This window comes from Linderina pennispora, assembly GCF_002104995.1.
Source record: "Linderina pennispora strain ATCC 12442 chromosome Unknown DL89scaffold_6, whole genome shotgun sequence".
Classification (NCBI taxonomy): Eukaryota; Fungi; Kickxellomycota; class Kickxellomycetes; order Kickxellales; family Kickxellaceae; genus Linderina; species Linderina pennispora.
Genome location: NW_024468254.1, coordinates 476,703 through 502,819, shown reverse-complemented (window position 1 = coordinate 502,819; position 26,117 = coordinate 476,703). Strand labels below are relative to the sequence as shown.

The following is a 26,117-nucleotide window of genomic DNA, read 5'->3' as shown; positions in this document are numbered from 1 at the left end:
CGATGCCGCGCCGTGTGAAATCGGTTGGCGCCAGATGAGATGCGTCGCTCTGCACTGACGAACCAAGCTCAATGTCGTGCTCGCCGCTCCTGGCATCAGCACCGCCACCGACTGTGCTACGCCGTCTTGGAAAGTTAGGCATGTATCGTTTTTAGATAAGACGAAGCAAAAAATTAATGAAAAGCCAGTGGATTGCAGAGATGAAAAACGAACGAGACTGATTAAAAAGCAATAGAACAGGTTCGAGAAGAAGAAAACGTCCCACTCTGGCCCTAGTACAGGATTCGGAAGCTGTGCTGTTTACAAAGCGACAGAAAAGTTGGGTGGAAGTGAAGAGGAGGTTTTGGGGAGGGAACTGGTGACGAGATCGATAAGGCGAGGGGGCCGCCGCACGGACGGCCTTTTATACTTTCCCCTCCAAACTTGCTTGAACGCTATTCTCCCAAGCCGCACCGGCACCATGTCCAGCTTGCGAGATCAACAATCAGTCCATTATATCCTCCGCCTGCTACACCCCAAAACGGGCCGAACGGCAATCCAAAACGCATGATTGTCACAGGAAGCACGGCCGCTGGTGACGCAGCGACAGATGAGCAAAATCCAGAGAATCAGAAAGGAAATCTCTACAGCTCTCCCCACCACCGCTCTCCAAGGTGTGAACGTGAAATGTTCGGGCGAGTCAGGGCTGCTAGCTGGCCACGCTATCGCGATGACAGCACGCGCAGGTTGCATGTCATATGCAGAATGCATCTTGGTCCTAATGCCTCTTGGTCCTGACCGATGGTGCAATTCGGTCTGCGGATTTGCGTGCAGATCTATGGGCTTTATGTGGACGCCGTGCTATAGTGCAGTCTTCACAAGATTGGGCACGATGCTGAACAAAGTTCCAGCCCGATATCCATCTCCCTGGCTATAGGTGGATATCGGGGCGTGATATTGTTCCAGTTCCTCCTACTCAGCCAGAAAAATAAGCATGGCCCAAGCAGCTGGTGTGTGTAACTCATCGTGCTAACTCCGCAAGCCGGCCAGCGTCACCGAAGGAGCGCCTCCCAGAGCCAGAATACGATTGCCCAGAACAAGTTGCAACTCCATAGTCAGACCATGGGATTCGAGGATGGAGAAAGGGGGGAAGTATTGTCCAAAAGTCAGCGATAATTTACTGCTACTGCATATTTAAAAAGATGCTGGTATTTGAAACTACATTTGCTAAAGACATGCCACTACCAACATGCCACTGCCTTGCCACCAGAGCTGGCTCAATCAGGGCTTGGAAAAGCTTGTGCTGCTGAATCCTGGGTGCCTTGATCCATGCCAGGTCTGGTCCGCCACTGAATTCAACGTGCTTGAGGCTAGGGCAAAGTGCTGATAGCAGGAAGGGGATTTCCCCTCAGCCGTGTGGATATAGCCATCATTTACACAGAGATTGAGAATACAAAGCTGGTGGGATAGCGGGAAAAGGCAAGCGCTGCTCTGGACCATAAACCCCATGTCCGAGCATACACAGCCAGCATGCATGGCAAACAGCCCCACGCTTGTCAAGGCATTCTTTGACGTCATAGTGCCAGGCACTATAGAGCTAACAGCGTTAGTATCCTGTGGCGGCCAATGTTTATCACTGTCACAGATAAAGCATCTGGTGTTATCAAAACAAGTGCCTGGATGTGGTCCTGATTCAATCGTGAGGCGAAGATATGGTAGGAGTTTGATAAGCATCGCAGCATGAAAAATGTCAAAATGGAGGCTTCTGGCATCAAGCACGCGAAGCAACGGAGCAAGAATTGGGACAGTCTCCACACTCATAGTTGTACGGGTAGATGTCGCATAAAGAAGCACAACACTCATAGTATCTCTCCTAGAATAAAATAGTTTTCCTAGAGTCTCCCAGGAATGCGGAGCATCAGAGCTATGAGCGTCTCTACCAATACTCTGTAATGCAGGGTGACTGCCAATGTCAAACATACCCTTGTTGATCAGACCGTTAAGGGCGTCTTGATCAGCTGCAAAGTCAATATGACGAAATGTCTCTGCGTTGCTTCTGAATACAGCGCCATTTGCAAATGGATATGACGATGGGAATTTGAGCATTTCAGGCATTGGGAACAGTACTCCAGGAGGTGATGTTTAAATTATTGCCTCTGTCACTTGAGGTGCTGCTTCCGAAGCAAGGATGTGAAACTTGAAGACACACTCCAACGGTAGCGGAAGTAGCGTATGGAAATACAACTCTACCAAACTGAGCAGCTGTGTCGCCGTTTGGAGTCAATGAGCTGAAGATATCTTCCAAGCACCTGTATATCACCATGCTCCTCACTTTGGGAATCGAGCTCGTCTCACTGACTGTGCCATTGTCGCTACGCACATCCTCCTTCTTGCATGACTTGCAATCACTAGACTGGGCTGGACACTGGAATCCCTCAATGTAGATTAGCGTCCTCGTATAGCCACACCAGTACCTGCACGCCTCCATGGGCAGATGATTTTGACATTCACATTTTGGAGAATAGAGAATATATCCACCATGAAGACACCTCATTATATTGCTGCTCACCACATACTGAAGAATATTTTCAAGCACAGGCTCAGGGGTGTTTGGAGTGCAAAGCTCCATGGCTGGAATGAATGTTGAGGCAAATGGAACGAAGAAGGGGGACTGCCATGCTACCCAGTGGGTATGTCCTGCAGCCTAAGCACTGTTCTTGGCTGGTGTCTAGCGATGTAGCTGCTGGTCGGTTGCTGACGGGCTGGAGCTATCCATACCTAGCTTCGGTGATCCAAGCAACTCCATGCCCCTGATCGGGTGATTAAATACTGGACCGGACCAGGAACAGCCAGAATTAGGAATGGCGATGCACACATATGCGCACTATTGGCAGCTGCAAAGCGAGCCAGGCTCGCAGGCGTGCCTATTCAGGAATTGAAATAGCGGTAATCCAGAGAGAGCCTGTTAGCTAGTCCCTTTTTGCCTCTCTTTTGTACAAAGCGTCACTGCTCCCTAATTTTTATACTCTACGCGACACGTCTTGTTTAGTCCTTTCCTTCACCGACAAAACTCCAGCCCTATTTTTTGTATTCTACCAACACCCTACCCCTAAACTAAAAGTGGCGACGTGCATTAGTGGCTAATATCTGCATACGTCTACTTTGCGCACGCTGCATTTCAGACGCGCGCTGCACATAAACCAAATGTCGAAAGTCCTGACAAGTAAGGCTACTCCGCAGCTGACAGACTTCCGGCCTGAGCAGCTGCTGGGGCAGCTGAAGGCCGAGCAGCGGACGCGTAACGACGACGCAGCAGTGCAGTTCATCCATGCAGTGCTAGGAATAGAGCTTGACGCTGCGGCATTGAACGACAGCTTGCGAGACGGCGTCGTGCTATGCCAGCTCATCAATGCGCTATGCCCCGGTGTTGTCAAGCGCATCAACACAAAGAGCCTGCCGTTCGCACAGGTAAGACCGTGAAGAAAGCTGTGTCTGGTCTGGCTTTTATTTTGTTACGACATGACCAGACCGGTCATCGTATAGCAGGGGATTTGCGCTACCATGGCACAAGGATACAACCTTTTTACACACACTCCCCAAACCATTGTCCATTACTGACCCTTTCGCAATCCATTGTGGATCCTCTGTAGATGGAAAACATCAGCAACTTTTTGGAGGCGGCTGGCAAGCTGGGCTTACAAAGCACAGACCTGTTCCAGACCGTGGACCTATACGAGGCCAAAAACATGCCGCGGGTCATCATGACGCTGTTGACCATTGCGCGCGTGGTGGCCGGCATCCCGCTCAATTCACACCGCAAGTCGGTTGACTTGACACAGCGGTCGTCCAGCGACGCATGGAACTCAACAGCGACACTGGGCATGCGGCCAGCACTGTTCAGTCCACGGGACGCAAAGAATGCGCAAAAGAGCGGGCCAGCACTGCGCTCCAAGCTCGATATTCCACAAGCAAAGGCCACAGCACATGCGAAACCTACAGCCACCCATGTGCATGCTGACTCCCGCAGGATGCGTACCGACCGGCGACGGTCAAAGCGGCGCAGCGCAACGACTCTGTTCCTTGCCGAGACCATCAGGCCCACTTCAGCAGCTATTGGCCGTGCATCGAACAACAGCCGAGCGCAAACAAAAAATGTTAGCAAGAATTTGGCCATTGTTGAACCTGTTTCCGGAAACGGGCAGGTTGGGCGCGTGCCCTCGGAACCGCAGGCTGGTGGCGCAGGCCGGCAGCAGCCATCGCGGAAGCCGTCTGGAGCACGCAAGGAGCGCGTGGCCAATCTTTCCAAGACTCTGGTGCGGTCCGATGTACCTGACCCATCGGTTCTAGCTGAGCCTGCTGCCAGCGAGGAGAGGTCGTCGCCGCCGCCAAACGAAGACAACGATCAGGCGATGGACACACTGACACGGAATCCAAATGACGCGCCAGATATGCCTGACAAACAGCAGTCCGACGACACCGACCTGCCGGCGCCAGTGCCACGGCCACGCAGGCGCGCTAACGGCAGTGAGCCGCAAAAGGAGCGGCTGACAGTATACTCGGAGGCAGCACAGCGTCTGACAAACTACCAGCTCGGCAACTGCATTGGACGTGGACAGTTTGGCGCCGTGTACCGAGCGCTGGACCTGGAGACCGGGCAGATGGTCGCTGTCAAGCAAATATCGATAGAAGGGCAGAATGCGGATGATATGGAGGACGTCATGGGTGAGGTTGACCTGCTAAAGTCGCTGTCGAGCCCGCGCATTGTGCGCTATCATGGCTTTGTCAAGACCGACACGCACTTGAACCTGGTCATGGAGTACGTCGAGAACGGGTCGCTGAGCGCTACGCTCAAGTCATTTGGCTCTTTCCCTGAGAAGCTGGTGCTGGCCTACGTGGTAAAGATTATCCAGGGTCTGTCCTATCTGCACGCGCGCGATGTGGTGCACTGCGACCTGAAGGCGTGCAATATCCTGACTACAAAGAAGGGCAACACCAAACTAACAGATTTCGGTGTGTCGCTGAATCTGAAGCTGCGCAAGCCTGGCGACGAGTCGGTTGTTGCTGGCACACCATACTGGATGGCGCCTGAAATCATCATGCTGGATGGCGCCTGCCGGGCATCGGATATCTGGAGTCTTGGGTGCACAATCATCGAGCTGCTGACTGGCAAGCCTCCCTATGCCGATTTGATGCAGATGCAGGCTATGTACCGCATCGTTGAGGACGAACTCCCGCCGATTCCCGAGGGTATCTCCGAAGAGCTCAAGGACTTTTTGATGCAGTGCTTCAAGAAAGACCCGAAGGAGCGGCCCACTGCCCCGCAGTTGATGGAGCACAAGTGGACTGCGCAGTATCGCTCGAACCGCCGCGAGATGAAGATGCTGCGTCGGACATGCAGCCGCAAAATGACTGCTGTCATGGCCAACAAGCTGGCGGACCTGGACTACCCTACGTTTAATGCGGCAGTGCTAAACAAGCATCCGATGATGAATAGGCATGGCGGTGATATCGACGTCCCGGAGACGATCAAAGAGCTTGATGACGATGATGACGATGACGATGACGACGATGAGGGCGATGAGGAGGAGGGCAGTGACTCGTCGGATGTTGACGAGCAGATGGAGCCCAGGACCCTGCGGCCATCCGATACGCTGGTTGTGGATACAAGCCATCCGCCTTCTCTAGAAGAGGAGCGGTCGCTGTTGCTGGAAACGCCGACTGGTACCATTGGCAAGGAGAGCGACTACTACCCAGACACTCTGCCACGGCCAGGCAGCATCATGGATTTTGAGGACACGCTCAGCGACACAGCATCGATCCAGAGCGGCGATGAGACAGATATGTCGCCGACGACATTCCAAGGGCCCCGTGTCAAGCAGCACCGGCTGCGCACGATCCTCTGTGACGCACAGGCGACCTGCCAGATTTGCCACAAGGCATTGACGGGCGCCTTTATCCAGTGCTCTTCCTGCAAGATCCGGTGCCACGATGCATGCGCGCCCAAGCTACAGCCGTGCTCGTCGATGCGCATGTCGCGCTTCCTGTTCCCAGCGAACCGCAAGTCGTCGAAGCGCTTCGAGAGCCGCTCGCCGAACCTGCGCCTGCGTGCACGTCGTGTCAGCAACGGCTCTGGCAGATCCGCAAAGACTGCGGCGGCCATAAACATGCCCAGTATGCCGGATGTGTTTGGCTCGATCAAGTCGCGTGCCGATAGCGCATTTGGCTCGTCCAGCAGCTCGCTGAATATGGCCAAGATCAGCTCGTCGATTCTGCGCTTGAATGCCGTCACCGATGGGTTTGATGGGGTAATGAGCGTGTATGACATTCCGCACCGGCCAAAAGCCCAGTCGTTTGTCGCTGGAGGCGGAGACTCGGGGTGGGAGACTGACGAGACCCAGGAGGTGGGGCCGCAGCAGCACCGGGCGCCCATGGGCCAGTCCATTGCCCAGCACCCCTTGCCACAGACCCCTGTCAGACCGCGGGCTACTGGACAAATGCAGCCTCGGCCCAACTCAATCGCCGTCGTTGAGCAGCCGCGCGCAGCCTGGCCGCAGCCACAGCAGCCAATGCGCGTCAGCATTCCGGCCAAGCGCACCGATGCAGGACATGGCCCGTTCTCGGCCCCGCTGGGCGCTAACCAGACTTCGCCGGTTCCTGTACCGCGGGCAGGAACGGCAGGGCAGATGCCAAAGTATTTTGCACCGCTGTCGGCTGCGGGAGCTATGCAGCCGCTGTCCGAGTCCCTGCCGCAGCCGCACCCTCTGGGCCGTATGCGTGCGTTCACAGCATCGCTGGAGAACCTCAGCGGCGGTGGCAGTGGCAGCAAGGGCCGCGCGGGTACATCGTTCTTGGAGCGCATCAAGCACCCGCTGCGCAGCACCACGTCATCGGAGCTCAAGGCCGTGGCAGGGTTCAGCCCGGGCGCGGCGCAGCGTGCCAAGCGTCTGCAGTTTGGCAGCAATGCGTCGGTCAGCGACCTGGCATCGGTCACTACCAGCGAGATGTTCTCCAGGAGCGAGGTCGGCCTGCCGCTGGCCGAAAACCAGTGCTTGGCGCTGACTGGGCGCGCTCTGAAGCACACGCGGTTGCGCAGAAAGGACAAGGACTGCATTGTGATGTGAGCAGTGTGACAAATAGCTTTTATGCGGCTCTTGGGGCCTAATTTCGAGGAACACAGATCCAAGTTAACGCACTGTGGCCGGCGAAATGCATGAGAAATCACAGGTGTTGTGACCACAAGAGAGAGAGGGGAGAGAAAGAAGTCGGCTTGTATGTTGACATCGTTTTCGTCTGCAGCCGTTTCTAAAATTTTTGCCCCTCTCTTCTTGGCAATATCGATAATTTTCTTTTATACTAATAATTTTCTCTCTCCCTCTCTATCATTCCACTCACTGCGAATAGAGCTTATTCTGTTCGCGTATCCAGCAGTACTTTTCACTTCTGTAATAGACGCACAAACACATAGAGGAACATGGTTCGGCGCGCTACAGGGCCGGGCTTCCGCCGGCGGTCGAAACGGACACGGTCCAGAGCCAGAACATGGTCGCAGGGCGATATGAGGAGCAGAAGCAGAAGCAGGGCCGACAGCTTGGCCTCCAGCACCAAGAGCCTGGGAGGTAAAGACACAGATGCGTAGCCTGGAGATAGCGGTGGTATCCCTGTGGGGGGAGGCAGGCAGCGCGGGGCTTTGTTTCGAGACATCTGTCAAATTCGGACTGCATTGCGGCATGTGGGGAAGCCTACCTAACTAAACAAACATGCGATTCCATCCCAGACGTAGATATACCAGCTCCGGCGGCAGATGATGGCCAGTCGGTGAAGGCACAGCTGGAGAGCCTGACGTTTTTCACATCGCCGTTCAAAGTGTCCTACTACTCGACGCTGTACCTGCAGCAGCGGCTGCGCAACACTGCCGGGTACATTGTGCAGTACCCACGTACGCTGGCTTACTCGATAGCCCTGGGGAGCATCTACACTGCGCTGCACTTTATAGGCGGTCCGCATGTTGAGGTAAGGGACAATGCTGGGCAAACCATTAGCGTAAACAGCAAACTCAACACTTGGCAGACTTGCAACTCAGCAATCCCCTCGCTTCCCCCAACTCAAGTAGGTGTTTCAGCGGATCGACGGCTGGGTAGCGTGGCATTCGTACTGGGTGATGCTGGGGGTTTTGTCGTCAATCGGACTGGGCGCCGGGCTGCACACCTTTGTGCTGTTCCTCGGGCCACACATTGCGCGAGTGACGCTGACAGCGTACGAGTGCGGGAACACCAGCTTTGCTGTCAATGGACCCGTGGCGTTCCAGTGTTCTCCGCAGGCGGCAGTAGCATCGGTCACCTTTACGCGCATCCTGAGCAAAGTCATCTCAGAGAGCCTTTGCTGGGGAGCAGGCACGGCTATTGGCGAGCTCCCGCCGTACTTCATTGCGCGTGCGGCATCTGCGGCTGGCCAGGGAGACGGCGAGTACGAGCGGCTGAAGCGTCTGGCGGCTACGGGTGCCTCGTTGCCGCTGAAGGACCGGGCACTGCTGAGCATCTACGAGCTGTTGCGGCGGTTCGGGTTCTCGGGCATCCTGCTGTTTGCAGCGATCCCAAACCCGCTGTTTGACCTGGCTGGCATCACATGCGGGCACTTCCAGGTACCGTTCTGGACCTTCTTTGGCGCGACGTTCCTGGGCAAGTCGTTTGTAAAATCCACCATCCAGACCACAGTGGTGATTACCGCGTTCAGCAAAGAGATGATCGCGATGGTGCTGGCGTTCCTACGCAACGTGAGCCCCTGGGCGCATGATCTAGCCGAGCACGTGCTGCACCAGCAGGCAGTGGCATTTGGCAGCGGCCATGGGGCTGGCAAGAGCAATGGTGAGGGCGATGGCGGGGACTCGTCGGTGTCGCTGATCGGGTCGGTGTGGAACACGTGCGTGGCCATCATGCTGATTTACTTTGTGGTCAGCACCCTCGAGACGTTTGCGCAGTCGCACCTGGCCGAGGTCAAGAGCTGGGGCCAGAACCAGCTGGCACGCGTGGGTAGTCGCCAAAAGCATGTCACTGTGGACGACGACAGCGAGTGAAGCCAGGGCTCGGTTAAATGTGCCAGCTGGGCTGGATCTATATAGTGCTCTTTGAATGCCCTGTCCTGGAGTTTAATCAATGGGCATGTCTGGTGCGTATTTGTACTACTCTCGCTGCTATAGACATATGCAGCCCATGGAATTATGTATCAATACCTTGAACGGAATGCAGCAGAGAGGGCTGGGAGAACAGTCGATGTGGGTAGGCGCAGAACAGTAAATGCGAGGGCATATGGCGCTGATATCATAGTATACCTGTCGGCAAGATTTCACTATACAGCCGCTGGAGGCCATTCCCAATTATCGTCTAGGCATGTCGGTTTAAATGGGCCTGTCTGCTACGCCGGCCACTGCTCCGCCTCGTAGAAGACGACAGAGGATGCCGGGGGTGGCCGGAGTCCCAAAAGCGCTGCAGCGCGAACAGGGCTGTATTCACTGGTGGGCGAGTTCTAGTGCACATTCCTCCTCTCTCAATCCCACCGCTTGATGGAAAAAGCTGCCGGGTGTTTTTCGCGGCAGGAAAAGTTTATTTTCGACTGCACTATTTTCTCCTCTGCGTTGACTTTTTTAATGTAAATTTTGCCCTCATTTCTTATTCCCTTCTTTCTTCTATTCTCTCATTTCTCTACTTCAGTCCCAGTTTTCTTGACGGCGAGAGACCTAGGAAAAGGAAAAAGGAAGTACCGGAGGATAAATGTCGAAGCTTCCTCGCAACCACAGCGGAGGCACAATTCGGCCACCCAGCACTGGGATGACGCTGTCGCGCGTGCACGCCGATTTCAATGAGCATTCGTCTGGGCTGCCTACCCTTGCCCAGCGCTCAGGCACAGTTGGTCGGCGCGCAACACTCTCTAGCAGCACATTCATGGTACCGGCCGAGAATTCGTCTCCGACACCCAACCGAGCATCTGGAATTCCAGGCACTCTGTCACGAGCATCACACGGCAGCAGCGGGGCTGGCAGCCCAACCTCAGGGCTGCCCATGGCGCACGGGCTGATGACGCCAGGGCATTCGGCGGGTGTGAAGGAGCCTGTAGCACGCGGCGGGACGATTGCCCGTCCGTTCAGCCAGCAGAATGCACCTGTGCATGCAAAGGACTTGTTTGCGGGTAATAGTGCTGCACCAGCAAAGCCGGCCACGCCGTTGAATCGTGGCCACGCGCTCCGCAAAACCATTGAGGGATCGCCCATAGCTAGCAATGCTGACCGGCCACAGTCGCCACTGGGCGTGCGTGTCGGCGACCCCGTATTCATCCCGTCCATGTCACTCAGCGGCACGCTGCGCTTCCTGGGTGCGATTGACGGGAAGCAGGGGACGTGGGCTGGTGTTGAGCTCGATGAACAAGGGAAGGGGAAGAACGACGGCAGTGCTGGAGGCAAGGCGTACTTTAGCTGCCCTCCTAAAACGGGGCTGTTTCTGGTGCATTCCAAGGTCGAGCCCCAGCCCAGCCCCACTGGCGCCCTTGCCGAGCAGCCCAAGCCGCATGCGCAGGAAGCAGCTGCCTCGCCAAAGACGCCTAGTGTGATGTCTGGTCGTGCAAGCAGGCTGGCTGCCATGTCGACGAACATGAAGCGGGCGGCGATCATCCGCGGTCCTGGGGCCACCAAAAGTCACGCAAAGCCCGCGCAACAGCCTGCCACAATTCGCCGCCCAACACTGACTCGACCTGGAGCCTCAGCTATCGACACGGCTCGCCCGCGCGCACCCTCCACCATTCGTCGCAACACCAGCCAGCGTACAGGCACGCCGTCTCCGTCGCGCCCCACGTCCAGCACGCCAACGTCATCGCTGGGAGACCCAAACCCAAGCTCTCCACGTCCGCGCATTGCGCCCAACCGCGTCACATCGCCCGATAGCAGCACTGGTCTCGGCCGCCGCCGCACTGCACTCAAGCCGCCGCAGCCATTGACCAGCGATGATGGCAGCGCGAAGAATGTGCCTACTGGAAACGAACTTGAGCGGATGCGGCTGCGCATCGATATGCTGGAGGCTGAGAACCGCGTGCTTCGGCTCAAGAACGAGCATGGGAAGGCGCACCTGGCGGCTGGGCAGATGCTGGCTCGCGACCTGGCTCTGGTTTCGCCTGACAGTGCCAGCCCGCCCAATTCCAAGGGTCATGGAATGGGAAAGAATCGCACAGCGCACGATAACTTGACATGGCAGCTGCGCGAGGAGCGAGAGATGCGCGATCGGGAGCGTGAGGCGAGCCAGCTGCAGATCACTGAACTCGAGCGCCAGATCAAGGAGCTCAGCGAATCTCCGCCGCCGAGTGATCTGGCCAATGCTCAGTCCAGCGCCGAGCTGGAACCGCTGAAGGCACAAATCGCTGACCTCGAGGAGAAGCTTGCCAATGCTATGCAGCAGCACACTGCAGCAGCCGATCAGCTGGCGGAATCAGCCTCCTCTCTCGACACGCTGCATGAGCAAGTGTCGGCCAAGGACCATGATATTGCGGTACTGACGAGCAAGTTTGATCGCACGGCGGCAGAGCTAGCACGCACTACGCAAAAGTACACCGAGCTCATGCAGGAGCAGGAGCAGCGCAACGCAACCGATGTCATTGAGGAATCGGAACATGTGGAGAAGCTCACGAAGCAGGTCGATAGCCTGCGCCGCGCACTGTCTGCCGCTGAGGATCAGGCGCATGGCGCAAACTCTGAGCTGCATGACGTTCGCCAGGCGAAGGCAATGACAGATGCTGAGCTGACAAAGCTACAGACAGCATATTCCCAGCTGGAGAGCAGGACGGCTGGGTTCGATGCGCAGGCCAAGCAGCTGGGGGCGTTCCGCGATTGCCTCGAGCACATTACCAAAGCCGTGCCGACGCACCTCCCCGGTTCCGAGCTTGACGAGTCTTCGGACATCAGCGTCCGTGCGCAGCATCTTGTCGACCAGCTTGCGGATTTGGCCGAATCCACCTCAACACGCGTTGGTGAGCTGACCAGCGCAGCTGAGGCCACTGCGGCACGCATTGCCGAGCTTGAGCAAGAGCTGGAGGCTGCCAAGCAGCCCGCTCCTGGTGGTGACGTCGACAGCGATGCTGAGAGCAACGGCTCTTCAGTGAGCCCCGCCGCCCACATCAAGACCCTTCGCGCCCGCGTCGCCGAGCTCGAAACAATGAACGATGAGCTGATCACCGAGCGAGTGCAGTTCCTCGACGAGCAGCGTCTGGTCAACGACTACCTGGAGAAGCTCGAGTCCGAAAGCAACCGCCTCGTCGAGGACATCGAGCAGCTGACTGCCGAGAACCAGCGTCTTGTCGAGGACCTGCGTGCGGTCAGTCTGCAGAACAGCACGGTGTCGCTCGACATGACGCAGGTGGACAAGAAGCTGTCGCACCAGTCGGGCGAGTCCAACGCCGAGGAGGACGGCGGGCAGCAGCAGCAGCAGCAGCCAGTCGATAACAGCAGCGAGTGGAGTGCGCAGCTCGAGTCTCTGCGCGCCTCGCACCGTGCTGAGGTCGCCACGCTGAAGTCACAGCTGGTCGAGCTCGAGAAGCGCAAGAACGCCGAGAGCAAGAAGCTGCACGACGAGATCAGCTCGCTGGAGAATCTCATCGAGGACAAGATCTTTAGCGAAGAAGACTTCACCAACCGGATCAACGAGCTCACTGACGAAGTCGACCGCTTGCAGCGCGAGATCCAGCGGCTCCGCCAGGGCGGCGGCAGCGGCGGCAGCAGCGGCAGCGGCAGCAGCAGTACAAAGGCAAAGAGCCCGTTGCCAGCACAGGACGCAGACACTCTCGCTGCCTCGATCTCTGCCTCAGTCGACCTAAACGACGATCTTGGTGATAGCGAGGAGTACTGCGATGTGTGCGATGAGCACGGCCACAGCATTGCCGACTGTCCACTGATGGCGACTCCGTCCGACCTGTTCAAGCAGGAGGCAAAGACCGACAGCTCCCGCATGTACTGCGACAATTGCGAGGCCTTCACCGACCACTGGACATCAGACTGCCCGCACGACGACGAGACCTTCTAGGCACTGCTCCCCTGTCTCGCGCCCTGTTTATTGTTATCACTAATAGTGTTTCCCACACGCTACATCCACCACCTTGGCGTGCTCTGGCAAGTTGCAGTGCTATGTAGGCGATGTTTATTTAAAAGTCATTTACTGGCTAAGCGCAATAAATGGTGAAAGAGTTTTTAGTTGATGCCCATGCTGGACAGAGCACACCATGGCAGTGGTTTAGGTGTTAATTACCATCCGCTGCCGCCGCTGTACGAGTCGCCGCCGCTGCGACCACCGCCGTAGCCGCCGCTGCCGCCATAGCTGCTGCCGCCACCACCGTAGCCGCCACCGCCATAGCCGCCGTTGCTGCGGCCGCCATAGCCGCCGCCGCCGCCGCCATAGCCTCCACGGCCGCGACCGCCGCGGTATCCGCCACGGAATCCACCGCGGCCGCCAAAGCCTCCGCCACGGCCACCCCAGCGACCGCTGCCTCCGCCGCGCCGGCTGTAGTAGGCCATGTCCTCGAGCTCCTTCGGGATATCCTGCTTGGCCTCAGTCAGAATGTGGTGCAGGTCCTTGGCCGACCGCTTGTTGTCAGTCGTGAAGAACGTGACGGCGGTACCAGTGGCACCAGCACGGCCGGTACGGCCAATCCGGTGCACATAGTCCTCGACGTTGGTCGGGAAGTCGTAGTTGATGACAAACTTGACATCCTTGATATCTACGTGTATGGAAGCGAGACGAGCAATTAGGTTGGATGAGCTGGATCAGCTGCAGACACATCGCGGATACGCCCCAGACAATACACAGAAGGCACAGCACATGCACGCGCAGGCACGCTCCGGCATCTAGCGCCCGAGACATGCCACCCGTCGCACACACCAGAATGCGGTCGCTGCTGACTTACCGAGTCTAATCCAGATCGCAATGCGCAACAAAACAAGTCGCCATCTCCCATTTTTGTAATGTAAACTCGTGCCCCGCCATTCACTGTGCGCGCGCTCTCAGAACGAGAGAATCAGCGCAGAATGAAGAAATAGCGGGCCGCTGGAACCAGCAGCATCGCCCCAAAAATAAAAACACCGTAAAACAAACCACGAGCACAGCATTCCGAGTGTGTGCTCCCAATTAAAGCAATTACGGCATCGATATGTTGTTGGGCGGCGAGGTGGTTGGGTTATTGAGAGCCAGTTCCGTGCAGCTCCCAGGAATCAACCAACCACTGCGCTTAGAGCAATGAAAACAAAATGAGCGTTGAGAGGGCGGCTCGCGCAAAGCATAAAAAGATAGACCACATCAAGCCAGGCCACCAGCAAAAACAAACAGGCAAAACAAACAGCAACAAAACGGCACCAGGCAGACATAGCAAGCACAATGTAATACTTTGCCCTGTGCAGTGACTTACCGAGTCCACGGGACGCGACGTCCGTGGCGACCATGATCGGGCTACGGCCCGAGCGGAACTCGCTGATAACCCAGTCACGCTCGTTCTGCGACTTGTCGCCGTGAATAGCGAGGGCGGGGAAGCCGTCCTGGCGCAGGTTGCGGGTGATCTCGTCGGCGTTGCGCTTGGTCATCGAGAAAATGATGGTCTTGTTCTCGCGCTGGTCCATGATCTTCTCGATGTGGCGCGCCAGGCGGGTGCGCTTGTCGCTCTCGGGAATGACCTCGACGATCTGCTTGATGTTGTGCGAGGCTGCGAGGTCGAGCGACCCGATGGTGACCTGGATGTAGTCCTTGAGGAAGTCGCGCGCCAGCTGCTGCACCTCCTTGGGCCATGTGGCCGACCACATCAGCGTCTGGCGGTCGGGGCGGATCTGGTCGACGATCTTGCGGATCTGGGGCTCGAAACCCATGTCGAGCATGCGGTCAGCCTCGTCGAGGACAAGGTATGTGACGCGGCGCAGGTTGGTGGCTTGGATCTGGAGCATGTCGATGAGACGACCCGGCGTGGCAATGCAGATCTCGACACCACGGCGCAGGTCGCGGATCTGAGGACCGCGCGAGACACCACCGTAGACGCAGGTGTTGCGGATGCGAGACGAGGAGCCGTACTTGTTGCACTCGTTCTGGATCTGCACAGCCAGCTCACGGGTGGGAGCCAGAATGAGCACGACGGGGCCGTCGCCGGGCTGGAGCAGAGGCTGGGCGTTGATGTGCACAATGCCAGGCAGAGTGTACGCCAGGGTCTTGCCCGAACCGGTCTGGGCAATGCCAACCATGTCGCGGCCAGACAGAGCCATGGGCCAGCCCTGCGACTGAATGGGCGTGGGCTTGTCAAAGCCGAGCTTCTTGATCTCGGTCAGGACATAGTCGGGAAGCTGGGCCTCGTCGAATGTGGTGATGGGCTTGGGGATATCGTCGCCCATGATGGTCATCTCGAACTCCTTGCGGTACTGCTCGACATCCTCGCTGGAGCGAGCAGCGACCTGCGGGTCCTCCTTGTAGAAGTTCTTCTCAAAGGTGGGCAGAGACAGGTTGTCCCAGTCGGGCTTGACCAGCTCCTGAGGCTCCATACGCGGGAAGCGTCCCTGGCCGCCATAGCCACCACGGCCGCCGCGGCCGCCGTAACCACCGCCATAGCCGCCGCTGCGACCGCCGCCATAGTCACGGCGACCACCGTCATTGTAGCTGCTGCCGCCACGGCCATAGTCGCTGGAGCCGCCACCGTACTCCTTGCGGTCACGACGGCTGCTGTCGTCGTAGCTGCGGTAGCTGCCGCGGTCGCCACGGCCAGAGCTGCCGCCCCAGCCGTTGCCGCTGCCGCCGCCGCCGTTGGAGTTATCCCAGCCGCTGTTCTCAGGCATTTGCTATTCTTGTATGGGGGTGGAGATTGGGTGGAAACTTTTGCTCGGTACCGCTCTTGCAGACGGGATCTCTTTTCTTTCCTTTGATACTAGTGTGCGAGTGTGATGTGAACAAGTGGTGTACACAAAAGATCGCACGCGCAAGGGGGGAAAGTGGGCGATGAAGTAGAACTCGATAAGACTGTAGAACGACCTTGAGAAAAGAAGTCGTCTGTGGGTGGGAAACCAGGTGTGTAAGAGCAGGAACAGGAGCAAAAAGAGCTTGCAGAGGAGAAAGAGAAGGGGCGGGTTTGAGAACGCACCCAGTGTCAGTTATATCCAAGTCACTGAAAAAAACGCAAATTTTTATTTCAACAAAGCTTTTTCAGAGCATCGGTTTTTTTGGGGGAATAGATGGCTCGATGCATGATTCCGGCTCGCCAGTCCTGCGAGCCGAGCGACCCGACGCCAGCCTTGGCCGCTGCAGTGCGTGGAGGCCATTACGTCTCTTGCCTCAAAACGAAAGTGACAACTAGCAATTATTATTTCTTCGTATTCCTGGTACTTTTAGCAAATCCCCCGACACAGACTATGGCTGACATGGACGTAGACTCGCCTGCCGCCAGCGGCACTGCCACGCCGACCGCCGGCAAGACCGCGCGCCCGCGCATTGAAATCAAGAAGTGGAATGCGGTTGCGCTGTGGGCGTGGGACATGGAGACGGATACGTGTGCGATCTGCCGCAACAACAACATGGAGCTGTGCATTGAGTGCCAGGCGAACCAGGACTCGGCCAACAGCGAGAACTGCACGGTGGCATGGGGAATCTGCAACCACGCGTTCCACTTCCACTGCATCTCGCGCTGGCTCAAGAACCGGCAGGCGTGCCCGCTGGACAACAGAGAGTGGGAGTACCAGAAGTACGGCCGCTAGGCCAGCGGTGTCGCCACTGTGTAGTAGTCAAGTTGTTCATGCTGTTTTTCACTCATTAAAAAAGCTCTCCCAGGCCTATGTCAGGTCCTCCTCGTTTGCGGTGATGGTGTGCTTGATGCGCAGCAGAATGGTGGTCTTCCAGTTGTCAAGCGTCGACATCTGGTCGAACTCGGCAACGTGGTCGGTGAAGCCCTGCATGTCCTCGTTCTCGGCGTCGGCAATCAGATTGTCGAGCAGCTTGCACTCGCGCGTGTTGACAAAGCCCATGTCCAGGTCCTTGTAGTGCTCGAGCGCCTTGCGGGCGCCAATGGTGTCTGCAGTCGCCAGGCGGCACAGGCCGGCCTTGAGGAAGTAGTCCTTGATTGACCACTTGGTGAGCTGGTTGTCGACGCTGGCCTCGGCTATCCGCTCAAAGATGTCGATAGCACGCTCGTACTTCTCGAGCTGCGCGGCAAAGGCGGCGACCTTGAGCAGGCAGCCGTTGGCCAGGGCATTTGAGTCCTCGCTGGCGTACCAGTCGGCGGCCAGCTGGTAGGCCTCCATGGCGTTCTCCAGGTCGGCCAGATCGGACTCGTACAGCTGCGCGACCTCCTTCTGGTGCGATGCGGCAGCGTGGAACCGCCCGTTCTCTGTCAGCAAAGCAATGGCGCGCTTGAGCGCCTGCACCGCCTCCTGGGGGTAGTTTTTCTTGAAGCTCTTGGCGGCGGAAATGAAGCGCTGGGCGGCGTCGTTCCGCTCATTGCACTTTAGCGACATGTCTGCTGCCCGGCTCATGGCCTCGCCGGCCTCGCGCATCTGCTTGGCGAGCTTGAATTGGTTTGCGGCCTGCTCATACAGCTCGCCAGCCTCCTCGTATTTGTGGCCGCCGAACCAGCCCTTGTGCTCGGCCTTCTTGTTGGCCTGCGCCAGCAGGTCCTGTGCTTTCCGGTCCGACATTATGCTCTAGGAAGTGGGGGTAATAGGATAAATTGCAGATGATGGAGGTGGAAACAAAAGAGGTCATGGAATTGTCTGAAAGCACTCCAGGCCTGACGGAGGGCGTGTGACGCACGTTTTCCTTTGTTTGCCTCAAGCCCAGGCTTGTATGCCAGCCGATTTGCCCTGGCCGACCGCAGTGAAGTCGCGTAAAAAAATTCAGCTGGCCGCTGGGGTGTGGGGCGGCTGCTGATGGCACCCCGTCGCCAGCCCTCTTTCTCCTCCACAGCCCACAGATATTATCTACATTTCGCTCTGCTCCATCCAGTGCTATTGGCAAAAACGCAACAAGCTCCCGCGCACGCGCAACAACCACGTCCTCAACCCCCCATTACCCTCTACGCGCCAAAAGTAGAGCGACTCTTGACCAACAGCCTAGCTGCCTACTAAAGAGTACTTCCAATCCCTCCTTCGCTCCCAAAGGAAGTATTCACACTTACCTGAACGCTTCGGGCAGAAAGATATTTTATTTTATTACTTGCACTATTTGAAAGCATGGGCATTCCAAAGTTCTTCCGCTGGCTGGGCGGGCGGTACCCGCTCATTTGCGAGCGCGTCAAGGACGACAACATCCCCGAGTTCGACAACCTGTATCTGGATATGAACGGCATTATCCACAACTGCACGCATCCCAAGGACGGGAATGCACCGGCGCCCAAGACGGACGAGGAGCGGTTCCTGGCGATCTTCAACTACATTGACTTCTTGTTCAGCAAGATCCGGCCGCAGAAGGTGTTCTTCCTGGCGATTGACGGTGTGGCGCCGCGGGCCAAGATGAACGAGCAGCGGGCGCGGCGGTTCCGCACTGCCAGGGACCTGCAGCAGGACTACGAGAAGAAGCAGAAGGAGCAGCACAAGGCGGGCGAGAAGCCGGCTGTGGACCAGGCGGAGTACGATGTGGACGCGTTTGACCCGACGTGCATCACGCCCGGAACCGAGTTCATGAGCAAGCTGACGGAGGCGCTGCGCTACTACGTCAACAAGCGCATCTCGGAGGACGTCGACTGGCGCAAGCCCAAGGTGATCCTCAGCGCACCCAACGTGCCGGGCGAGGGCGAGCACAAGATCATGGACTTCATCCGGTTCTCGCGCGCGCAGCCCGGGTACCGCGCCAACACGCGGCACTGCCTGTACGGATTGGACGCCGACCTGATCATGCTCGGCCTGCTGAGCCACGAGCCGCACGTGTCGCTGCTGCGCGAGGAGGTGCTGTTTGGCCCGGCGTCGCGCACCGCTTCGGCGTCGGCCGACCCGGCTATGCAGCATTTCTACCTGCTGCATCTGTCGCTGCTGCGCGACTACCTGGACCACGAGTTCAGCGGGCTGACCGAGCAGCTGGGCCGCTCGCCGCAGTACGCAGCCCTGGAGCGCGGTACACCCGCGACCGCAGTTGACCGCAGCGCCGACCAGAACGCGTTTGACCTGGAGCGCATCATCGACGACTACATTCTGATGAACATGCTTGTGGGTAACGATTTCCTGCCCAACCTGCCCATGCTGGCCATCAACACCGGCGCGCTCAACTTTATGTTCGCAGTGTATCTGCGCATTCGGCCGCAGCTGGGCGGGTACCTGCACGACAACGGCATCCTGAACCTGGAGCGGCTTGAGGTGTTTCTGAGGGAGGTGGCCAAGGCCGAGGTGGACTCGTTCAAGCTCGAGGTGGCCAACCACGACTGGTTCCGTGTGTACAAGGCCAAGGCCAAGAGGCAGGGCATTGACGTCGAGGCCGGCAGCGTCATCAAGAAGGATGCGCGGAGGAAGAAAGGCAAGGGCGGCAGGAGACACGGCATGGACGAGGAGCTTGGGTTCGTGGAGGAGCACGACGACAGCCTCTTTGGCGAGGTCACACTGCCGATCAAGGACGGCAAGATGGTGCTGTCCAAGAGCCATATGCTGATGATTGACCTGATCCGCAAATTCGCGATCCACGCGCTGCCCAAGGTGGCCAAGAACAGGAGCAAGGTGCAGATCCAGTATCTCCCCGGGCCCGCAACACCGCTGGATAGCGTGCTGGTCGCTGAGCTCGCTGCGGCGCTGAGTCTGCATGTGGGCCACGAGTACGCCTCGGACGGCTCGATGTCGCTGTACGTGGCAGCGGGTGACGAGAAGGCCATTGCCAAGCTCGAGCTCGAGGACACAGAGACCACAGGCACCAGCACGCCGAGCTTCTTTGCGACCCCCAAGGGAGCCGCACCGTTCGCGGCTCTCGAGGCGCTCGGCTCGCTGGAGGACGCCAGCCTGGACGACAGCAGCGAGGACGGCTACGCGAAGCACAAGGATGACGCGTTCTTGGCTGACTTCCTCGAAAACGTGTCCGATCCCACCGACGAGGTGGCTGTTGGCATGTACGTCAACGAGTGCCTGGAGAACTTTTCCGACGTGATTGTTGTCAGCGACAGCGATATCGACATGTATACGCGCAAGGGTGATGAGAGCGAGTTCTGGCAGCGCTTCGAGATGTGGAAGGCCAACTACTACAAGACCAAGCTGGGATTGGACTACGCGATCCCGGGCCCCGCGTGCGACGATGAGTCGCTGGCGTCGTCGTCGAATGGGCAAAAGTTCCGGGCGCCGCCCAGCGTGGTCACGCCAATGTGCCAGGCGTACATCCAGACGCTGCAGTGGGTGCTGCTGTACTACTACCACGGGTGCCAGTCGTGGTCGTGGTACTACCCGTACCACTATGCGCCCAGCATCAGTGACCTGTGTGCCGGGCTGGCCAGCTACCGCAAGGAGAGCTTCCCCAAGGACGAGCCGTACACGCCGTACGAGCAGCTTATGTGCGTGCTGCCGCCCTACAGCCGGCACCTGCTGCCGTCGGCGCTACGCCCGCTGATGGTGGATGTGGACAGCCCCATCCTCGATCTGTTCCCAGAGTCGTTTGAGCTCGACATGAACGGTAAGACCGCGGTGTGGGAGGCCGTGGTGCTGATCGATTTTGCTGATATCGACCGCATCCGTGCTGCCATGGCCACCAAGCTGCCGCTGCTGGTCGAGGAGGAGCAGATCCGCAATGCGCGCGGCAAGAACATGGTGTACTCGTATGCGCCGCTGGAGGGTGACGACGACGCCGACGACGTGCCAGAGTATCCCCCGCCCGCCAAGCTCAAGTTCCCCGCCATCCGCCCGCTGCGCAGCAAAGGTATGATCTTCATCATGCCATCGCTCAAGCCGCGCAACGGCCAGGAGACGCTGGCGTTGATCCACGGGCTGGTCCCCGGCTCCACCACGCGCTCGCGCCTGCGTCCCGGCTTCCCGTCGCTGTTCACGGCGCCGCACGCGGCAAAGCCCGCGTTCAACCAGACCCAAATCTTCGGCTCCCCCTACACCGAAATGTCGATGGTCCTGACGCTGCAGTGCGCCAAGCCGCTGGACTACGAGACCACAGCCAGCGATCTGGCGCAGGAGCTGCTCAACGGCAAGCGCGCCAAGGGCATGTACCGCCCGCGCAGGCTGTTTGTCGACTGGCCGTATCTGCACGACGCGGTCCTGGTCGGCGTGTCTGACGCCAACGGCATGTATACGATCGACGCGCAGGGCACCAACATCATCCACATCAACCGCAGCGACCCGGCCAACCACTCGCTCTGGAGGGGCAAGTACACTGGCATCATGCATGTGTTCAAGTCGCAGGCTGCCGTTGATCTGTCCGAGACTCCGCAGCTGCTGCTGCACGTGCTGCCGCTGCGCGCCATGAAGCTCTACTCCGACGGCTCGCTGATACGCGACTACGGCTTCCCCACAAACACACACCATGCGCGCAGCACCACGCCCTGGGCCGACGTCGCTGTATGGGACGAGCTGGGCGTCGTCAGCCGCCCGGCTGCCATGGCCTCGTTCGACCTCAACGGCAGTTGGGTCAACAACCCGCGCTTCTCCGAGCACGAGCCGCTTCCCATCGACAAGGCGCTGCCGCTCAAGGAGCGCGTGTTCTTCCTGGGCCGCACCTCGCTGTTCGGATCTCCTGGCAAGGTCGTCAGCCATGCCAGCGACAGCAGCGGCAATTCGGTCGGTGTCGATGTGCAGCTGATCGTCAACACAAACGAGCGCGCAATCAAGGGCGAGAACTTCCTGGGCGTCAATGTCCTGGACCACTACCGCCAGGCCGGCTACGAGCGCTACCGCCCGTCGTACGTCGTGGCCCGCGAGCTCGGTATTTCGCCACTGGTGCTCTCGCGCGTGACCTCCAAGATGCTGTTGCTTGACACGACCGGCAAGGACTCGCGCGTCCATGCCGGTCTGGACCTCAAGTTCGAAGCCAAGCGCATTAAAGTTGTCGGCTACACCAAGCGCAGCGCCAACGGCTGGATGTACTCAGACAGCGCTGCCCAGCTTGTGTGGAAGTACAAGCAGGACTTCCCGCAGCTGTTCCGCGAGCTTGAAAACGGCGCCGACATGCCAGATGTGCGCGAAGCTCTGCTGACGCGCGACCAGCGCAGCGGCTCGCCTAAAGAGGTCAGCGCGCTGGTCGCTGCCGAGCTCAAGCGCCTGAAGGCCTGGCTGCGCACCAATGCGGACCGCACTGTGCTTGTGCAGGTGCCGATCGAGTCCGACCTTCTCTCGCGCACTCAGATTGATTCGCTGGCTGCCGAGCGCGACGCCCACCACCCGCAGCAGACGCGTAAGGTCATAGTACGCAACGTCCGCCGCGATGCCGTCCTGCGTCCGGCCGATGTCTTCCACCGCCTCATGCAGCAGACGCTGAAGGTCGGCCACCGCGTTGTCTTCGTAGCCGATCGCGACAGCACTGTACCGCTAGGCGCCAAGGGCTACATTGTTGGTATCCACGCCCGTCGCTCTGAATCGCCCTCGACCGACCGCAACGCAGCGCGCGCGCCCGCCAACCGCAACAGCCGCCACATGGACCACGTCCTCCAGGAGGGCCTGCCAGCCGACCGCATCCACTTGGTCGAGGTCATGTTCGACAAGCCCTTCTTCGACGGGACCACCCTCGAGTACCGCTGCCCGGCCGGCCGCGGCGCTCTGGTCAAGCCCTTCCAGATCCTCAACCTGACCAGCTGGGACCTGGCGCAAGCCATCCAGCCGCCAAGCGCCAAGCCGCGCACCGTCGATGCCATCATGCCCACACCCGACGCTGTGCTCAAGAAGCAGGTCCTCGATAACGCCAACTCCACCATGGCCGCCATCAGCAAGGGCAGGCAGCTGATTCACAACGCTGCGTCGCGCGGCGCGTCCGTCCGCGTCCCCGAGGCCAAGCCCGCGCCCTGGGCTCCGCCTGCGCAGGAACCATCTGCCAACCCGATCATGGCGCAGCTCCTGAAGGCAAAGCAGCAGAAGGCGCCCGTGGCCTTTGGTTCCTTCGAGGCCGACGACAACAAGCGCGCCAAGAATATCATCAACACTCTGCTGACCGGCAGCATGGCCACCATGACCATTGCGGACGGCAAGGTCGAAACCACCAATGCTCCGCCCCCGCCGCCCCAGCGCCAGGTTGTCGTCGAGGAAGAGTATCTCAGCGACAGCATGGATGAGGACGAGCCGAGGTCGCCTACGGCACCCAACCAAAAGCCCAACCCCCAGTCGCACCAGTTCTACTACGACTACTCGAGCGAGAGCCGCGGCAGAGGTCGTGGCGGACGCGGTGGTCGTGGCGGCCGTGGCCGTGGTGGGCGTGGTAGTCGTGGTGGACGCGGTCGCGGTCGTGGCGGCATTGGGCATGCCCCCCAGTAGAAATGCTCCAGCTTCGCTACGGAAATTGTGATAAGCGACATGTCCAGTGTTTTGATACCCGCAGGGCTGTTCGGTCTTTCACATCGCAGCATCGAGCTTGGCTCTCGCACATACTCCATTGAGCTGGTCCCTCTTCTCTTTCACTACGTTGCTAAACATTGGCTGGGTGGCATTCAAACTCGCATGCAATTAGCTGCTAATCCATTTTGCCATCAGATTATCTCTTTGACCCAGCGGGCATGTATCATGACATTCAACTCGAGGCTTATGGCGATCAATCCGCCAACAGATGCGAGTGGGGCAGCAAATAGTGGGCTCTGCAGCGTTTTTGGAGGTTTCCAAGAGAGGCAATATGTGACGTGTATGCATGTGCAACACGCATCTTCCTCGCAAAAGGCCACAATAAAGCACAGCGCATAATATGATTGCACAGTCGATGCACGACAACATTGCATGGATAATTTCATCTTGCAGCGACACGCACAACTCCTGCCATTTCCCCTTGGTATCTCTACCGTGCCATATCCATATTAGATTTAGATGATACATGACCATCACTGCATGGATGTGTTTGGCAGGGAGACTCAGGCGGGGTCGAGCGTTTTTCCCAATAAGGCAAAGAGTTCACAGGGCTTCAGCTGCGAGTTCCCAAAGTGTGATTGCTTCTGGCCAACGAGCAATCTTGTGGTATCTAGGATTTTTTATTACTTTTTTCAGATCACCCTGAGCCAATATATATAGCTCACCTCTCTTCAGCTTGGCCAAGTATAAAGCAAGTTGTATCCTGGCCGCCGCTCTCTTGGATAGATTGTCAGCCTTTCCTCTCCCACTCCCTCGCGCAATTCCATCTAGCGCTCTCATCTCCATTGCCTCGTCATCTTTTATCCTCTGTTTTTCTTTCAACCTACTAATGGCCGGCGTCATCAGCAAGCTCATTGAGGAAATAGACTGGCGCGACCAACTGGCGCAGGTCCTCGCGCTTGCCGAGTCAATTGGATACAGAAAGCTTGCCGCTGGGGCAGTTGCAGGCTATGTGTCGTGGAAAATCATCTACGCCTCGTTCTTCTCGCCGCTACGCAGCATTCCAGGACCGTTCTTGGCACGTCTGACAGGCTTGCGCTCAGAGTACATTGCGGCTGCCGGCAAAACCGGCCACTATGCCGAATCTGAGTACGAGAAATACGGCGACATTTATGTGCACGGGCCCAATGCTGTCAGCATATCCAATCCAAGCGACTGCCGCACCCTCCTGGGCTCACACGCTTTCATAAAATCCGATTTTTACAAGAGCGTCGACATCTTGGGCGTCCACAATATCTTTTCCACGCGCGACCCACTGTTCAACCAAATGCGCCGCCGCCAGGTTGGCCCGTCGTTCACTGCTGGCTACCTTGCTAAGATGGAGGGCAAGATTATCCAGCACGGCACGCTGTCGCTGAAGACCAAGTGGGATGGCGTGATTGCAAAGGCCGAGCAGGATGGCACAGACGCCATCATCAACATCAATAACGACCTGCTGTTCACAACGTTTGACGTTACTGGTGCGCTTGCCTTTGGCCGCAACTTTAATGCACTGAAGAACAACGACCCAACCATCATTGAGTGGGTGGCGGACGCGGTCATGTACTTTGGTCTGATCACCAACGTCCCTGCCCTCCTCTACTTCCCATTCAATCTTTTTGTGCGCCGTCTGAAGCACCATCTTTTGTGCCTGGCTGACTTTAGCCAGGAGTCTGTCGATCACCGAAAAAACCTGCTTGCCCAGGGTGAAGAGAAGCCTGGTGACCTGCTGGCTGCATTCATGGACGCGGTTGATCCTGAATCCAAGATCCGAATGAGCCATACTGAGCTACTGGCCGAAATGGTTATTACCCTTATGGCCGGCTCCGAAACCTCGTCCAACACCATCATGTGGACGATGCACCTCCTCATGCTTTACCCAGAGTGCTACAAGCGCGTCGTTGATGAGGTACGCTCCACCTTTGATAAGGACCACACAATCAGATATAACGAGGGTCGCCAGAATCTTCCCTACTTGGAGGCTGTGCTCTACGAAAGTATGAGAGTGAGGCCGGTGGCCAGCGGGAATTGGCCGCGGGTTGTGCCCAGGGGCGGAGCCACATTCCAGGGGCATTTCCTTCCTGCAGGCACCATCGTCATTGCAAACTTCTCAGGCGTCAGTCGCCACAAGGACACTTGGGAAGATCCATACCGCTTCATCCCTGAGCGCTTCCTGGACAACGAAGCTGTCAAGCGCCGCATCTTCGCCTTCAGCACTGGAGTGCGCATCTGTCCTGGAAGAAACCTGGCATGGATGGAGATGGTCACAATCCTTGCGAACATGCTCAAGGATTACGACTTTAAGCTACCTGACGGTGCGGCATTTGGCCCAGAGATCTGCGATGAGAACGGCTTGCCTAAGCTCATGGCCATGAAGCATTTCATTGTTGCACAGCCGCTGAATGGCGAACATGATGCGCGCCTTATTATCACAAAGGCAAACTAGTCGTGCTTGGTTGATTTGTTCTGTATGGTTATGGATAAAGGAACCTTTACCTCTTTACCTATATATCTTTACCTATATATAAGATTTTATAGTTCAAAAAGTGTCCGACCGTCCGCTAGAACCTTTTAAATTGGTTAAAAGATAAACCCCTTAAGCTTCAACACGAGTTTGGGTGACTTGCTCTGTAAACTCCTTTTGATCTTGTGCGGCATCTGACCTCAT

At 57.7% G+C, this 26,117-nt stretch overlaps 11 protein-coding genes across 11 annotated transcripts; 7 read left to right on the top strand and 4 right to left on the bottom strand.

The window, feature by feature from the left end:
- Positions 1–1,129: 1,129 nt before the first annotated feature.
- DL89DRAFT_267307 (uncharacterized protein) lies at positions 1,130–1,689 on the bottom strand. Its single transcript, XM_040887442.1, has one exon. The coding sequence runs from the start codon at positions 1,555–1,557 to the stop codon at positions 1,261–1,263; it is 297 nt and encodes a 98-aa protein (XP_040743714.1). The 5' UTR covers positions 1,558–1,689; the 3' UTR covers positions 1,130–1,260.
- Positions 1,690–3,291: 1,602 nt separating this feature from the next.
- Positions 3,292–3,764, top strand: DL89DRAFT_212807 (uncharacterized protein; the record flags this gene model as incomplete). Its single annotated transcript, XM_040884233.1, has 2 exons — positions 3,292–3,447; positions 3,630–3,764. Coding segments are annotated over 2 exons (291 nt in total), but the record flags the coding sequence as incomplete, so codon positions are not given.
- Positions 3,765–4,427: 663 nt separating this feature from the next.
- DL89DRAFT_222909 (kinase-like protein) lies at positions 4,428–5,321 on the top strand (the record flags this gene model as incomplete). The annotated part of the gene is made up of 1 exon (XM_040884609.1): positions 4,428–5,321. A coding segment is annotated over one exon (894 nt), but the record flags the coding sequence as incomplete, so codon positions are not given.
- A 2,202-nt stretch (positions 5,322–7,523) lies between these two features.
- Positions 7,524–9,498, top strand: DL89DRAFT_267305 (uncharacterized protein). The gene is made up of 3 exons (XM_040887441.1): positions 7,524–7,595; positions 7,760–7,989; positions 8,090–9,498. The coding sequence occupies exons 1-3, from the start codon at positions 7,535–7,537 to the stop codon at positions 9,047–9,049; spliced, it is 1,251 nt and encodes a 416-aa protein (XP_040743711.1). The 5' UTR covers positions 7,524–7,534; the 3' UTR covers positions 9,050–9,498.
- A 40-nt stretch (positions 9,499–9,538) lies between these two features.
- Positions 9,539–13,194, top strand: DL89DRAFT_267304 (uncharacterized protein). Its single transcript, XM_040887440.1, has one exon. It carries the CDS (start codon positions 10,032–10,034, stop codon positions 13,029–13,031), a length of 3,000 nt encoding a protein of 999 aa, XP_040743710.1. The 5' UTR covers positions 9,539–10,031; the 3' UTR covers positions 13,032–13,194.
- A 235-nt stretch (positions 13,195–13,429) lies between these two features.
- On the bottom strand, positions 13,430–16,085 carry DL89DRAFT_234921 (P-loop containing nucleoside triphosphate hydrolase protein; the record flags this gene model as incomplete). The annotated part of the gene is made up of 2 exons (XM_040884953.1): positions 14,385–16,085; positions 13,430–13,763 (listed from the first exon to the last, which is right to left on the bottom strand). Coding segments are annotated over exons 1-2 (1,758 nt in total), but the record flags the coding sequence as incomplete, so codon positions are not given.
- Positions 16,086–16,319: 234 nt separating this feature from the next.
- DL89DRAFT_267302 (putative RING-box protein 1A) lies at positions 16,320–16,813 on the top strand. The gene has a single exon (XM_040887439.1). It carries the CDS (start codon positions 16,379–16,381, stop codon positions 16,718–16,720), a length of 342 nt encoding a protein of 113 aa, XP_040743708.1. The 5' UTR covers positions 16,320–16,378; the 3' UTR covers positions 16,721–16,813.
- Positions 16,334–17,753, bottom strand: DL89DRAFT_267301 (TPR-like protein). Its single transcript, XM_040887438.1, has one exon. It carries the CDS (start codon positions 17,654–17,656, stop codon positions 16,796–16,798), a length of 861 nt encoding a protein of 286 aa, XP_040743707.1. The 5' UTR covers positions 17,657–17,753; the 3' UTR covers positions 16,334–16,795.
- A 437-nt stretch (positions 17,754–18,190) lies between these two features.
- DL89DRAFT_274823 (putative 5-3 exonuclease) lies at positions 18,191–19,089 on the top strand (the record flags this gene model as incomplete). Its single annotated transcript, XM_040889237.1, has 2 exons — positions 18,191–18,936; positions 19,056–19,089. The coding sequence occupies 2 exons, from the start codon at positions 18,191–18,193 to the stop codon at positions 19,087–19,089; spliced, it is 780 nt and encodes a 259-aa protein (XP_040743706.1).
- Positions 19,090–23,483: 4,394 nt separating this feature from the next.
- Positions 23,484–24,174, bottom strand: DL89DRAFT_151758 (uncharacterized protein). The gene has a single exon (XM_040883546.1). It carries the CDS (start codon positions 23,942–23,944, stop codon positions 23,579–23,581), a length of 366 nt encoding a protein of 121 aa, XP_040743705.1. The 5' UTR covers positions 23,945–24,174; the 3' UTR covers positions 23,484–23,578.
- Positions 24,175–24,226: 52 nt separating this feature from the next.
- DL89DRAFT_267299 (cytochrome P450) lies at positions 24,227–25,952 on the top strand. The gene has a single exon (XM_040887437.1). The coding sequence runs from the start codon at positions 24,300–24,302 to the stop codon at positions 25,893–25,895; it is 1,596 nt and encodes a 531-aa protein (XP_040743704.1). The 5' UTR covers positions 24,227–24,299; the 3' UTR covers positions 25,896–25,952.
- The last annotated feature ends 165 nt before the right edge of the window (positions 25,953–26,117 follow it).